Source organism: Miniopterus natalensis, chromosome 8 (assembly GCF_054644295.1).
Source record: "Miniopterus natalensis isolate mMinNat1 chromosome 8, mMinNat1.hap1, whole genome shotgun sequence".
In the NCBI taxonomy this organism is placed as follows: Eukaryota; Metazoa; Chordata; class Mammalia; order Chiroptera; family Miniopteridae; genus Miniopterus; species Miniopterus natalensis.
Genome location: NC_142088.1, coordinates 49,797,629 through 49,813,110, shown reverse-complemented (window position 1 = coordinate 49,813,110; position 15,482 = coordinate 49,797,629). Strand labels below are relative to the sequence as shown.

Genomic DNA, 15,482 nt, shown 5'->3' with positions numbered 1-15,482 from the left:
AAATGTGGGAATATATATATGGGAACATTACTCAATCTTAAAAAGAAAGGAAACTGGACACGTGCTGCAATACGGAGGACTCTGGAGGACATATGCTAAGTGAAATAAGCCAATCACCAAAGGACAAATACTACAAGACTCCAGTCATGTGCAATATCTGAAGTAACCGAACTAATAGACACAGAAAATAGAATAGTGGTTGCCAGGGGCTGGGGGAGGGAGAATGAGGGGCTGTTGTTTGATGTGTTTAGTTTTAGTTTTACAAGATGAAAATGATCTGCAGATTGATTCACTGCACAAGAACTTGAATATATTTTACACCACTGCAATATGCACTTAAAAATGGTGAAGAGGGTAAGTTCTATATTACATGAATTTTACCCCAATTAAAAAAAATCAGTGCCAAATCTGCAATGAGTGCTCAATAAGTGTGTCTAAAATCCAAATGGCCCCATTTCACAAATTATCAATGAGAGGAAGATCACAAAGGAGAGAATGCCGTGCTGATGCAACCAAACATACAGATTAACGATTGGCTGTCGATGAGCAAAGAGCAAACATTTAATAATTTGGGATGTATTTTAATTACATTCACCTAAGGCCTATAAAGTTATTTTATTATAAAATGGAAGGAGTGGAGAGGAAGTCTCAGCCTTAATTAGAGGCTGTATCAGAAATAATAAATCTGGTTTACAATATCCCTATTAGCAATTTAAAAAAATTCAATTCTGCATGGAAGCACCCACTTTCTGAGGCCCAAGACCACATTGACTGAGCTATGTTATTAGTTGGTCAATTCATGAGGCAGGCAGAGCTCTATGCGGGGAAGCGTCCAGGCAGAGAAGACACAAGAAGCACACGGTGGAGTCTGGCCCCTCTGGAGCTGACAACTCATTGAGAGCAGGACCTAGATACGCTTGCACACAGGCACGCACATGCAAGCATCACGTAGGCATAGAGCAAAATAAATGACCGGATTTATAAAACTGAATACACAGGCGAAGGGTGTTGTCAAGGCTGTTTCTCCCAGACACTTCTTATTCCAAGAGGGTTGTCCCTAAATTGAAAACTTCTCATATCTCTTGAAAGTTGTGACAAAAAATTTCCAGGTCCAGTGAACAAATCAGATTTTTCAAAGCCACACCCATTTTTTATTACTTTCTAGAATTGACATCCACAAAAGAGAAACAAAGGCAGCTTTTTGAAAACAAGTTTACCTTATAGTTGAAATAGAGCCATCCTTTGGGACACTTTCCATGCTGTTTTGGTGTATCTTTCTCTTTCTCTATGAGCCAAATCTTCTTTCGCTTACAGATGCTGGGCATAGAAACTGAACACTCTTCACTAGCCCAGAATCCTGGAGGGGAGAATGGGTTAGAAATGACTAGAAACAATAGTGGCATTGTTTGTAGGCATTCTCTATTGATCACTATTGTTATGACTGCCACGGTTTATCAAAAGTTGTTTTTAAAATCTAGAAATTGAACTAAATTTAACTATGATGATAGAGTTCTCTAGTCACAAAAGCAACTGGGCAAGGTGCAAAATAAGTAATTCTAACTCAATAATGCTAATGCAAAAAAAATCTAAACAAATACTCCATTTGAAATCATAGAACTGATTAAATTCTTGGTTAGGAAAAGAATATTTTGTAGAGTAATGTTTTTGTTTTAAATTATTCAACTTCCATGTAAAGAGAGAAAAAAGATTTTAAAACAATAGATGATCATTTTTATTTTATAATTTGCTTGAAAATATAATAATTTAGAAAAATAACTCATGAACTTCTGAGAAAGGAGCACTTCTTAACCACTGACCCTTAAACAGAGCAGGTACACATGTAGACATACCCGCAGGAAATATATCCCGAAGTCCTTAGCCTACTGGAAGATGTTTTTGAATTTAGAAGAGCTATATTTTCAGGGAAGATTATAGAATGTATTTCATTAGCATTCAAGTTATAATTCCAGAACACAACAAGGATGCATGTAAACTTCAAGGGCAGATTCAGTTTTCTAGTCTGAGAGTATAAGCCAAAAAGATGTTGGCATTTTGAAGGAGGGGCTGGAATGCTATTTTTAATGCAGATTAGCTGCCATTCCTCCAGAATCACAAAACAGCCTTTCTGTAGGCTGTTGTGACACCTGCTGGCAAAAGCAAGCTGATTAACCACATGGTTTTTCATTTCCTGACTTTCTCTGAAGATGCCCTTGCATCAAGGATCGCTTTCCATGTTTATCCTGCTCCTGACTTGGGGCACAGGTTTCTTATGAATTTGTTAGAGCTGGGAACATCATTACTTTTTATTGGATAGAAAGAGTGGGGTGGATATAACAACCAACCCAAATAACATTGTACTGATGAGTAGAATTTAAAAAAACAATGGTCTTCAACATACATGTACTTCTACATCCCACTGGCAAACAGTTGGTGTTATAAGGCAAGCAGCAATTAATGTCAGGTATTTTTTTAAAAAAATATGGAATTCAATGACAGTTTTTCTTAAATAGGAAGTTAAAAGTAAATTTCTCAGAGGTTAAAGATCTGGTTACTAGGAAAAGATAAAAAATGGGCTCATACCCAAATTTCATAGAGAATAGTATTTTGGCAGACAAATTTTTGACCAGTTTCAAAGGACCCATTTTTGATGCTGTTTTTAGTTCATGAGGAAGGAGTTATCTGGATGTAAATTAATTTCAAGAACATGAATTCACGGAATAAACTAGAAATGGCCATTCTTAAGCCTTAAGACGGATGAAATTGACACATTCAATTCAAAAGCAAAATAACCAAACAAAACTTTCTCACCGAGTTGATGCAATTAAAAGGAGATTTCAAGCCTCCTGAAAATTATCAATTTGTATTATAAACCCAAAAATGGTTGAATAAAATAACCTGTTATGGATGAAATGAAGCCACATCTCTGGCTCTGATTATTCATAGATCCTTCTCTTCCTTTGTCCCAGTTCTGGTATATTACTGGGGCTCCATCTCTCCAGCTGTAGGACAATTAAAAATTTTAAGGTCTTCTCTCATTCTGCATGTTCAGTCTTCAACACTGGAGTACTGGGGTATGGATTGAAGGCATAATTATATATATATTAATCCTCACTTGAGGATGTGTTTTTATTGATTTTAAGAGAGAAGAAGGGGGATACAGAGAAGGAAACATCAATGTGAGAGAGAAACATTGGTTGCCTCTCGTATGTGCCCTGACCGGGAATTGAACCTGCAACCTGGGTATGTGTCCTGACTGGGAATTGAACCCACAACCTTTTGGTGCACCAGCTGAGCCACCTGGCCAGGGCTGAAGGCATAATGTTGTCTTAAATGAATAAAAATACTTATGTCTTGGGTTAGGGAAATGAAAATTCATAAGCTGAAGATAATGTTTGAAGGCTACTCGACAAATTGATCACTAAGATCTAGTCCAGTCCTTCTGCAAATAAAGCCTGTCAAACAATATTAAATGCTAATTAATCTAAGCCCATACCGAAATTCACCATTGGCTCTTTCTTCTTGAAGTCCAATCCACCAATTTACACCAAACTTTGATAGCTATTAAAAAAAAGAAAAAAGAAAATGTCAGCACATATTTTACTTGTTTTCCTTTTTCATTATTAAGATTAATGGGGTTGCTGTTAATAGCTTTCTATTCTTCAGTATTTTACCCAATTATCTAAAGAAGAGTACACTAAGGCCTACTAGCGTCTTGAGAAAACCCGGAACTTCATTATTCTAAGATATTCCCTCCTCATTACAAAGGAAATTGGAATCAAATATCGAAAATAATTTTAATTTCATACAACACGCAGTATCTTAATTGCAACTTTTCCTATGTATTTAAAAGTAAATTTTCTCTCAGAATAGGGATTTAAAAAGTAATATGGTAAAGTAAAATGTGATGTGGATTCCTTTTTCTGACTAAGAAATTAGTGGTTTATCTTCTCTGTGATTCATAGAAGCTCATTGTATACGTCACTCAATTTAAGGCACAAAGACATCAACAGTAGAAAGATTCTGAACTTTAGGGGTTAGTCTGGTGAGCTTTTAAGCTGAGTATTAGCACCCTCCACTCTCTAATCAAATAGCGAGACACGATATAGGATGAAAGAATACTACAGAATTTCCAGTGTTTGACAAGTAAAAAATCATCCTTTATATGTTTTATTAATTTTGCACTGTTATTTATCATACAGATCTCAGTACAATAAAGTATAAAATCTAAACGCACACACACACGTGCACACAAGCACACAAACACGTTAGAACAGGTGTAATCCTGGACTTATGACCAGGAAATTGAAGTTCCCTCCACAATTATAAAAGCAGAAGAGGCAGTAAGGATTTCTCTTAGACGTCTAAATCAACATACTTTACTGTTTGTGTGCTGTGTGTGTAAAATGTAACTCAATTTTTTATGCTAAAAACTTATTTTGAAGGCATATATTTAAATGTGCACTTCCATTTCTTCTGTAAAGACTTGAGAATACATGTCGAGATAAACATATTTCATATGAATTTCATGTCATTATAAAACAAAACCTCATCTCTCTCTAACATTCTAATTTATAAACAGGTATTCTTACTCCTTAAACAGTGTGGCTGTCTGCCATATCAGCGATTTGAGAACAATGCAAGATGGAGTAACTATAATTTTGTCTCCCTGAGGTGTTGTTTCATGGACGTGTGCTTACATGCTGAATTTAGATTCCCATTGTCAGACTTTGGAATGACTCCACTGGGACTGGCTGTGAACTCGGTGGGAGAAGCACAACAATTTCATTCAATCTAAAGAGGTCTCATGTGCAACAACAGCGGAAATCAAGGCCCGGTTGTTCACTGCCCTAATTAAGGATCTTTAAAGAGAAATTATAACTATTGCATCTTAAGTGGCATATTTAGTACCACCTCAATTATAGCACGGTGTCCTCCACAGGGCACACCATAACCTGTTGCGATAGGGAACAGAACTTCATAGGACAAGCCAGAAGATACCCAGATAAAAAAATCCAATGCAAAAAATAGCTGTTTTAAATTTTAGCACAGGTGTAAAAACCACAACAATAGAAGACATTAATATTCTTTATATGTAAAAGAATATTAAAAATGTGATATGACTATGAATTTCATAATATCAGTTATGTTTTGTTACAAACAGCCATTCTAGATAGCATCATATGGGAAGACCACTTGCCAAAAATAAACGTATTTTCTGACATCATGATATGTAATTTGTTGATACTTAACATTATGGTTTGTCTTGAGTGTTCCATTTGTAAGAGTGGAAGGGTGGTAAAATAGCTCACAAAACCAGCCAGGAGAAGGGAACATCTGGCTTTGGGGGTGGTCTGCCACTGAGTCTCTATGGGATGGTGGGGTTGTCACTTAATGCTGTTTCTCGGTTTTCTGTCAAAACTCTGTAGTAGTCCTGACCTGCCTGCACCTCACAGGCTATATTGGCATCAAACAGGGTGGCAGAAATGGGAAAGCTCCATGAGCTGAGAGAAGGACATTTCTCTTACAGGTGAAGAATGCTTCATTTTAAAAGTCAATTTACAAACATGAAAGGATGATCGAATGAGAAAGGATTCCTGGAGATCATGAAATAATGTTAAATTATAGAAAAAGAAACAAGGCCTTGTTTTACTTTCAAGGATTTCCTAGGGAAAATTGGGAGTGAGGTTTTTGGCCCTTAGAGCCCCCTGGTGATTTGTACATACTGCTCCTTATTTACTTACTACATTGTATGATCTCCAGCTTTTTTTTTTTTTAAATGCTCTATCTCACTTTTGTGTCCTTCACATTTTTGTGTCTTTGACAAATATCACAGTGTCTGACACATACCTAATGCTCAATAAATGCTTGTTAAAGAAGTGCAGTGAAAATGTACTCTACTCCCTGGCAGTCTATTTCATTACTTACCAGGTTCCACATGCTTATTTCTAACTAGCCAGCTCCTCAAAAGAGTAAGCTTAGTCTTTTTCTATCTTAAGTTGAAATGAAAACTGTTCCTTACCATTTTCTGTATACTGAATCTTTACAGATTTAAAAATATCGTATTCTTGTAAGTAAAAATATTGCACTCTTGTAACTTTAAAACAGCCACGCATCCCCCAGAGACTCCTTGTCCCTCGTTTGTGCTTTATTTTCCTCCATGCCACTTATCCACTCATCTTTTTCTATAACACTATGTCATTCTATTTAGTTGTATTGATTATGGCCTTTCTTCCCAGGCTAGACTGTAATCTCCAAGAGGGCAGGAGTTTTGGTCTATTTTAATCACTGATAGAGCCTCAGTCCCTAGAAGAGTAGACACTGAATAAATATGTGTTGAATGTTCGATGAATGAACCTTCTAAAAGCAATAAAAGTCAACTTATTCACCATTGTTGCTAGTAAAGAATGAAAGAAATGAAATGATTGACCAACATAGTAAACTTGTGTTTCCATTATTTTCTCTTAATCCCTATAACAGAAAAAAACCAATTCTCAAAAATCTATGGCTTTTAATGAAACTTAAATAAATGTAAGAAGTCAAATTTTAAAAAAATCTCCCAAGGACAGAAGAACGAGCTAGCTCTAAAGTTCTCATGGTTAATTGTAGTCAAATACCGCTCTTATTTTGCTGAGGATGAATTCTTGCTCATGTGCAGAATGAATTGTGAGGAGATCACCACGCAGCCAGCCACAGACAAACTCAAAGGTGGACCATTCTGAGGCATGGGTATGAAAAAGGTACTCTGTATCCTGATAGAAGAGCCACGGTGCATCTGAAAGAAAAATAAACAATGCAAATAATGCAAAAAGTACTGACCAGTATAGTGCAGATTTAAATAGGATAGACTATGATGGATCCCAAAGTCATAATTTGGTCACTCAGCATTAAAAAAAATTTGTGTGTGTGTATATAAATAAGTATATTTAAACATACACAAATAAATATATAATTTGTTCATTTTCTTTTGCCTGTCTCATATAAGAAACCTCCATTTGTATTCAAAGGTCTGGGGTAGATGCATATTTCAAAATTGTGTCACAAAAATGGAGTTAAGCTATGATACTGATCTTTAATCTAATTTAATGACATTTATCAATTTGATTATTTATTAATTATTTGTTAATTTCAACAAATTAGTTCTAGATTGAAATCAGAAAAGAGGCTCAACTGGAGAACTATAATTATACAGTAATGGTATATACTAGCATATAATTAGAAGTTCAAGAACTGCCAGGATAGTTCTTACCGTACTGGTACCAGGGTGGAATCTTGGGTCTCACATCTGCAAAGTGAAGGCAAACCACTTTTAGTAAACTTTCTTCACAGATGTGCTATCTCTGAATTACTTCAGCTCTAAACACAATATTTTGTACTTTGCCTTTTAAAAGACCATTTAAAAACCAAATATTTTTGCCTGGCCAGCATGGCTCAGCAGTTGAGCATCGACCTAGGATCCAGGCGATTGGGGCTCGATTCCCGGTCAGGGCCCATGCCCGGGTTGCGGGCTCGATCCCCAGTGGCGGGCCTGCAGGAGGCAGCCGATCAATGACTCTCTCATCATTGATGTTTCTATCTCTCTCTCTTCCTCTCCCTTCCTCTCTCTGAAATCAATAAAGATATATATAAAAATAAAAAAAAAATAAAAAACAAGTATTTTGTGGTGTTTGAAATATGGTTAGTTGTCCTACTTGAGGAAGAGGCTCTGATTAAAGAAGGAAGCAGGTAAACACTTGTTGAGGGCCTATTGTGTCACACACTCTGCTTGGTGCTTTCACTTACTCATTCGACAAGTAATTTTGTTTATTTGTAATGTCACCATGACATTTCTTCCACATTGTACTCGCAAAATACCATACAATATAGTCAGGTATCCTCATTTCCTTTTAATTAACTTAGGGCACTGCACTAGCATCACCTTTATTCATTCCCCTAGGATGCATTCTTTGCTCAAATAGTACAGTTTGGTTCATCAGGAAGGTTACTGGTTGTGACCCAAGGTGCTTGCACTTTAGATCCCTGTAACTCTTCATATGGGAAAATGCTATAGATTACTAGAGAGCAAACATTTAGTAAGGATCTTATTAATATTTTTACCTCTTGGGATTTTGCATATCCATTCACGCTTGGAACCACAGTGCGAGGGCAGCAGGATTTTATTTGCTTTATATACCGCGCAATTTCTTTTATCGTCTCCAAAATAAGTATTGTCTAAAAATGAAGAGATAACCTGCAGCAGATGAAGTTCATTATTCCTTAATGACGATTCCCCCACAAAAAGTTTCAAAAGATCTTAACAGGCATCCTTGTAAATAAACCGTGATAGGTTTCTGGAGGAAGCTTCGGGAAGGTTGGCTATGATTCTAGTTAAAGGTTGTTCTCCATTCGCGAAGAACAAGAGAATCACATTTTAGCATTTTTTCTTAAAGATGCTTTTTTCTTAAGAAGAGGCATGCTACCCCTTTCTCCAGAGGAGCAGAGCAGATGCACGCTTCCTTCTGAACCCGCACCGTTTCCTCACTGGCAGGATTAGGCTAGTGAGCCCTGGGATCCTCAGTAAACTTCTTAGGGGCTCAGGGGCCTGTCAGACTTGGGTCTCGCCTTTGATGTAGATTCTTCTGTACAGACACTGAGCTTTTAGTTTCTAATTGCTAAATTCTAAGTCACCACTAGCTTTAATCAGGAAACTATCCAACACTTTCCATGAATTATCACACAACAGGGGCATTCAATAAAGATTCAACTTTCTCAGTGATTTAATGATTATCTGATGGAAGAGTGGATGGACCACAAGTAAAATTAGCGTAAAAATTTGGGGAAAAATAGGATGTTTTGAAATAATTTGTACTCCTCTTCAAACATGTACACAGTCATGCAACAATTCATCTAACTTCAATACATGTAAGCGCCCACTCAGAGAACAGTGAGAGTTTGAATGTTCATTTTATCTAGTGGAGAGTGGGGAGGAACTCGGTGCCCCGCTTCATGGCTTTATCTCCTTTATTCTGAACCAAGCTGTCTATTCCTCTCGTATTACTAACGAGTTTGTTGTACTAATGTGAAAGGGAGCGTTCTCGATCTCCATGTACCACAAGCCATTTTTAAGTGTCATATTGACGTTAACTATGCCATGCGGGGGCAGGCCCACCCTATTATGCCCCGTCTGCTTTCCGGGCCTTTGTTTCTGCATCAGCAAAATAGATGGGTGGGGCTGAGTGATCTTTAAGGTCTCTTCCCACTCTCTAGTCCTGATGCCCTTTTCAAAGAAGCAATGCATGGGTGGAAACGTTATTTTTTTTAACTAGCATGCCCTTATTATTGTCTTCTCACTATAAGCATATAGGTTTTCCACTAATCTCTTCGTTTACACAAATTTGAATGCTATCTATGTTGAGGGCCCAGAGTTTGCATTTCTCTATTGATCTTTACTGTTTCAAAGTTTAGCTACTGGTATTTTGCCAACTAAGAGAAATTATAATCTTGTGGCTTTGGAGGCAGACAATCTGTGTACCAGTCCTGGTTCTCCTATTGTAGGCAAACTATTTAATATTTTAGTGCTCACTGCATCGAATTATTGTAAGGATGGAATGGGAGCATACAGCAGTGTACTCAGCTCAGAACTTAGAGCAGAATTCGAGCTCAATCAACAGGGGCCACAGTAAATGCTCGCTGAGGGCTGTTCTCGTCTCCCCATTTCACAGGTGCAGCTGAACAACATGATTCTGCCTGTGCCCTCGAGTGGATCCCATTTCAGTCTGGGACACTGCTTCTGTTTTCTTCCCTATCTTCTTGAGAAAAATGTGAGAATTCCTCATTGCACCTGAAGAGATATGCAGTGGTGTGTTCACTTGTTCCTTCACACAGGTGTTTACAAGTGTGAGGCCGAAAGAAAACAAGTCTTTCTTTTTCCTTCCAAACAACTTGCTCTGGCTGAGAAGGAGGAGGTGTTTTTAGAACTGGCATTTCCATCCTTATAGAGTGAGATAAGTGGAAACTGGTTCTTTTTGTTATGACATGGACGAGAGTCCCCCCTCCCACAATAAGGTGCTGGGCAGGAGAGGGAGGGTGGGGTAAAGGAGGACTGGCACCAAGGCCTGGTGTAGTTTCTGGTTTGGGTCTGAGTCATGGGAAATGGGGCCATTATTTCCAGGTTCATTTGGCTGGTTTACCAAGTGGCTCCAGGGCCACCGTTTCGAATTCATTTCCTTCTCTCTGGTTTGGAAAGACTTACGGGAGTTCCATCAGACCACTCCCAAGAGCCAGAGTTCAGGGGGTTTCTTTTATTAAATCCGATCCAGAACTGCCTTTCTTCTGTCCTGTGAAGAGAAGAAACAAAAGCTTGACCTTCCCCACTGAATTCACAACATTATGAAAAAAGCTCAAGTTAAGTATTTACGTGTTCAGGAAACAGCCCATGCTACCGGCAGGGTTGATCAGGTTAAACAAACATGGGTTGACCATCTCCTGCGTGCAAAGCCTGAGGTCTGCAGGGAACTAGAGGAGGGTCGGCCTCGCTTCCCGCTTCTCTTGGTTTCTACGGTGTGCAGCAGGGGGAGAGGTCAGCCCCCGCTGAGAACATGGTTTTCTCATGTGTGTCAGGAATGGCAACACCCTTCAATCAGGACCGAACACACGAGAGCAAGTTGGTAAGAGATCTTGGACTTCTCTTCCCTGTGCTTTACTGTTTATACTTCTTTACAATGCTTTGGTTTGTGGTTGTTTTGTCACATACTCAGGGATTCTCTGAAGATTAATCACCACCACCCCCTATTTAATAAAAGGCACATGGCAGGTCTGGGGGTTTTGCTCAGATCCTGCCATGAGTGTTTGCACAGTGGATCCGTCTCAGGCACGTCACCACCGCCTTGGACTTGGCAAGAAGCCGCACAGAGAACCATCGTCCCTCCTGTAAGGCAGAGGACAGAGGTCACGCCTCAGAGGACTCAATCAACCGAGCAGTAAAGCCTGATTGTACAACGAGCCATCTCACTAAGGTCCTGTTCCCAGAACAGTTCTGGAGAATTAAAGATTTATAAATTCAGAGGTCACGCAGGCGCTTTCTTTGCAATATGCAGACACGTGAGCCTCTTCTGGGGCGCCTCGTTCTCAGATACTGTGGCTCCTCTGCCTGAACGACACAAAGAAAGTAAAACGTGACTTGGAGAACCCCAGAGCACCAGAGCTCGGCTGGTCACTGCCATGATTATGTCTTACATTGAAGGCTGTGGAAAGGTGACAATACTGGTGCTGCCTCACAGTTACGCCGGTCACGCTAATCTGTGTCCTGGCTGGAAATCCACGCTCCTCTCCCTGTGTGGAGAACTTTATTCCTTTCCTCACTGAAGTCAGTGATCTACAGTTTTCCTGCTATATGCTGGCTTCTGGAAGAACTGGTATTTATCTTCTCTCCATCAATTTCCTAAAATTGTTCAATTTCTAATAATGTCATATAAAATGTAACAATAAAACAGAACTAGAAAAGCAGAGCCATGGGAAGGAGAAGGACATATGCTAACTATGGGAACTGGTTTATTGGCTATAACTAAGCATCAGGTTTGGCTGAACTCCCTGGCACTCAGGGCAAAAGTAAAACATACATTATATAGCTTTTGTGATTAGGAGCTGAAAAATCAATAACTTGATAGATACTTGACACTAAATTCACCTAGAAATTCCAAGTGTGAAAAGTTATGTAAATAGAAATAGTATTTGATCGTACAGCAAACATGGAAGCAGCTTGCATGTGGTTGTTTCACTGTGTGTAAATATGCACGTGTATTTTGCAAGTGGCTAAAGTCATGAAGCCAAGTTACAACTTAGAACAATGGAGACTATCCCATGTCCTTTGGATCTGTGGCCCTACCTCTGGCTAACAATACAGTTAACCAGGAAGCTTCTTGAACTTTTCTCCAACCTCAGAGAATCTGACTCAGCAGCTCTGGTGTGAGGCCAAAGGGATCTGTGCTAAAAGTTGTCCCAAGAGAGTGTTTATCAGCAGGTTTGGGAATCCTTGTCTCCGTTCAGCGTTTCCTGCAGAGACTAGGAATTCTATGGGACATTGATAAGTGTTCTCAAAAAAAGAGTTTTGTGGTCAGAGGAAGTGCTTCCGTCTAGAAGCCTTTATAATACTAACGTATATGGCAAATTTCCAAGATTGTACATTGCTTTGCAAACATATTTGACCAAGAGCTGCTTTTTCCCCCCACAGTGTACTCTATAAGACACACATCGAGGAGATAGTGTCAGACTCCCTCTTTTAAGGTCATTTTTGTAGATTTTGGAGATGAATATTTTTGATAGACGTAACATATTAACCTTCCTATGGCAGCGTTTTCAACCTTTTTCATCTCATGGAACACAGAAACTAATTACTAAAATTCTCCAGTGTACCAAAAAGTATACTATCTTTTTTGCTGATCTGACAAAAAATAGGTATACTTTTCATTCATTCACACTAGAAGGCTATTATTGTGTTCTCTGTTGTCATTTTTTTATTTGATAATCTAAGGGAAAAGAGATCAGTGCCCCTGACTAAATGGTCAGGTATTGCATGTTTTAAAATTTTTGTGGCACACCAGTGTGCCACAGTTGAAAATCATTGTCTTATGGGATTGTCCCAAAGGAAACTTATGAGAAAGGCTAGGATTTTCCTCAAAAAACAGTTCTAGATTTTCTCTGAGTTTCAGGCAAGTGTTTCATAGAAACTCCAGATTTCCAGAGCTTAGAGCAGAGTAGCTGGTGTTACATTTGTTTTTGTTAAATAAATGTATGGAGCCATGAAGGTGTGACACCACCCCGCCTTAGTCCATAACATCCTCGAAGGCAGGATTTTGTCTGTCATGCATATGGGACTCTCTAGTCTGCTGTGCATATAATAGTGCCCCTTTCTTAGAAGATATACCCAAAATGTATGCTGACCGACAAGAGCCTTCTAGAGAAAGAGGCCAAGGGCTGGGAAGACTTACTATAAGAGGACATGGTGACTGTCTTCAAATATTTGAAAATAGATTAGACTTGATCTGTATTGCTCTGGCTTACTAGTAAGTTGATCTTTGAAATTAGCCTTTGCAGGGGGATGGGGCAGGGTTGGGAATAAATGGTGATGGAAGGAGGCTTGGCGTGGGGTGGTGACACACAATACAATATACAGATGATATATAGTTAGAATTACATACCTGAAACCTACAGAATTTTATTAACCAATGTCACCCAATAAATTTAATTAAAAAAAAGAAAAGAAAGAAACCAGCCTTTAACAATGGAATGGGTTTTCTTTCTCCCAAGTAAGGAACACTCTGAAACTGAAAGGAATCACCCAGTGGATGGCCACAGGAATGGAGTAGAAGGAATTCCCCGTGTGGGTGGAAGGTAGCTCAAGATCCAATTTAAATTTAATTGATTTTATAATTTTATGGAATTCAAGATTCTGTAAATTTGCACAGATAAGTGAACACGTTTCCCCAAAAGTAAAATAAGGGGATTGGATTAGAATTTTTTATAACCAGTGGGACTTTGATTTTTTCAAACAGAATCTTACATGGACTTTGATTATATACAAAATAACTAGAAGTGGAGCTGGTTGGAGCTGCTCTGATGAGTCAGTGAGCAAGGAACCAGAAGCTCTGCCTACTTGGCCTCTTCCTGCTCCTTAGTCAGCACTTTGAAAACCACTGGGCTAGATAATTTCTGGGTTTGGCAGAAAGGCTCTAAAATTCTGATTTTAGATACACAAAAAGGATTTCAAATATCAAAACAATGTCACTTTGTTCTTCGCTTTGTGGAATGAGAATTTGGTGCAATATAAATATAAAATATATGTATATATTTTTCTTTCACAATGAGTGGCTAGTGGGTTTTAGGCTTAAAACAAATACTTGAGATTTTAAACAAATATTAGGGATACTCATCCCTAAGTAGCCATTACTGGGAGACAGAATATTTGACTGTAGTTTTCCAAAATTAACAAGTATTTACCGATTAAATTTTGAATGTAAAAGCTCATTCACAAAATTCTCTTCCTCAATATGAGCAAAGCTTGCAAGATGAGCTCCAAATTCTTCACAAAATGCTTCAGCTTCTCTCCATGTTCTTTTCATCAATACTTTTTCACTATGAAATACCTGTATAGTAAGAGAAAGAAAAAGTTGGCACTGTCACAGATAAAGTAAGGCTGTTTGATTCTGGACAAGAAAATAATAGTAATATAATTGTTGTCATTATTTTTTATTAAAAGATTGACCCAGTAGGAGAAATAACACTTATTGAACTTACAGTGTTTAACATAAAACTATTATCTCATTTTATTCTCATAACAACTTTATGAGGATATAATAAACTGTTTTATCAATGAGCTCCTTGAGGATTCTTTTTTTTCTCCTAAAGTTCCTGTGACTTGTCCCTTAATAAATGTTTTTCAAGAGATGAGGAGAGTCAGACTAAGACAGGTTACAAATTTCAGGTCACATAGCTACAAACGGGCAGAGCCAGGATTAGACCCAATACTCCTTGCTTCCAGAATCCATGAATTTCTGTCCCACCAGATTGCCTTCTGACAAATTAGAAATGGCTGAATGGACTTGAATCTGGCTAACCCATGGCAAGAAATGAAAAATGAGACCTGAGACCTAGGGCAGGTATATTTCTAGGGTCTTTGAGTCTTAGCTGTGCCTAAATTCTCTGCTTTTTCTTAGCTGTACTGGTTTGCAGCAGTCCTCACAGTAGCAAGCAGCAGTCAGTCAAATGGAGGATCTGCTTTTGACTGTATTTAAGATCAAGGATGAGGGACCCAAGACCCAGAGCTCTGGATCCGGTGCCTCTGCAGTCTCCTCATTTCTAACTGCCCAACACTAAGCCTGAGCCTTTCTTGCCAGCCTTCACCAGGCTCTGATTTGCTGAGACCAGAAGGAATAGGTTTCCCAGCCCTGTGGACCATAGCACAGCCTTTCCATCTTTTAAATTATATGTCAAAACTCGACTCCTTTGGGAACCTTTTCTCAAATCACTTTAAATTAATAAATCCTACCACCATGCCCATCAGACACTCCGTACATTTGTTGACATATTAGGGTGATATATAGTAGAAAAATACCCTGGACTAGGAGTCCCAAGATCAGGGATTTATTCCAACTCTGTCAATAAATAGTTGTGACCTTGGATAAATCACTTTGTCTCGCTAGCCTCAGATTACTAATTTCTAAGGTATAATTTATTGCTCTGTGAGGTCACTTCTGGGCCGATTATTCCATGAATTGAATGTAGGGTTATACACATGGATATTTAAATTGAGTGCATTCACAGGCCTTTCACACCATCCATAGATATGCAACATCTCTAGAGATAGAAGTCATGTCCATTCTGCTTTGCAGGTGCCCCACATACCAGAGAAGAACCTTCTCCCATGATTTTGGAAACCTTTATTTGTAAAATGAACCAAAGGCAAAACCATCAAACAAAAACATTATATTTCAAACACACTTATTTCTGAC

The 15,482-nt window shown here is 38.5% G+C and overlaps 1 protein-coding gene across 2 annotated transcripts in view; it reads right to left on the bottom strand.

Moving 5' to 3' along the window:
- PLA2R1 (phospholipase A2 receptor 1) overlaps window positions 1-15,482 on the bottom strand; it is a 93,995-nt gene that overhangs the window by 16,435 nt on the left and 62,078 nt on the right. For both annotated transcript variants that reach the window (XM_087819816.1, XM_087819817.1), the window contains exons 13-20: window positions 13,972-14,117; window positions 10,229-10,313; window positions 8,095-8,227; window positions 7,247-7,282; window positions 6,615-6,772; window positions 3,494-3,558; window positions 2,896-2,999; window positions 1,218-1,357 (exon numbers count right to left, since the gene is read on the bottom strand). In XM_087819816.1, coding sequence (XP_087675942.1) covers window positions 1,218-1,357; window positions 2,896-2,999; window positions 3,494-3,558; window positions 6,615-6,772; window positions 7,247-7,282; window positions 8,095-8,227; window positions 10,229-10,313; window positions 13,972-14,117 — 867 coding nt within the window. The remainder of the gene's footprint in view (window positions 1-1,217; window positions 1,358-2,895; window positions 3,000-3,493; window positions 3,559-6,614; window positions 6,773-7,246; window positions 7,283-8,094; window positions 8,228-10,228; window positions 10,314-13,971; window positions 14,118-15,482) is intronic.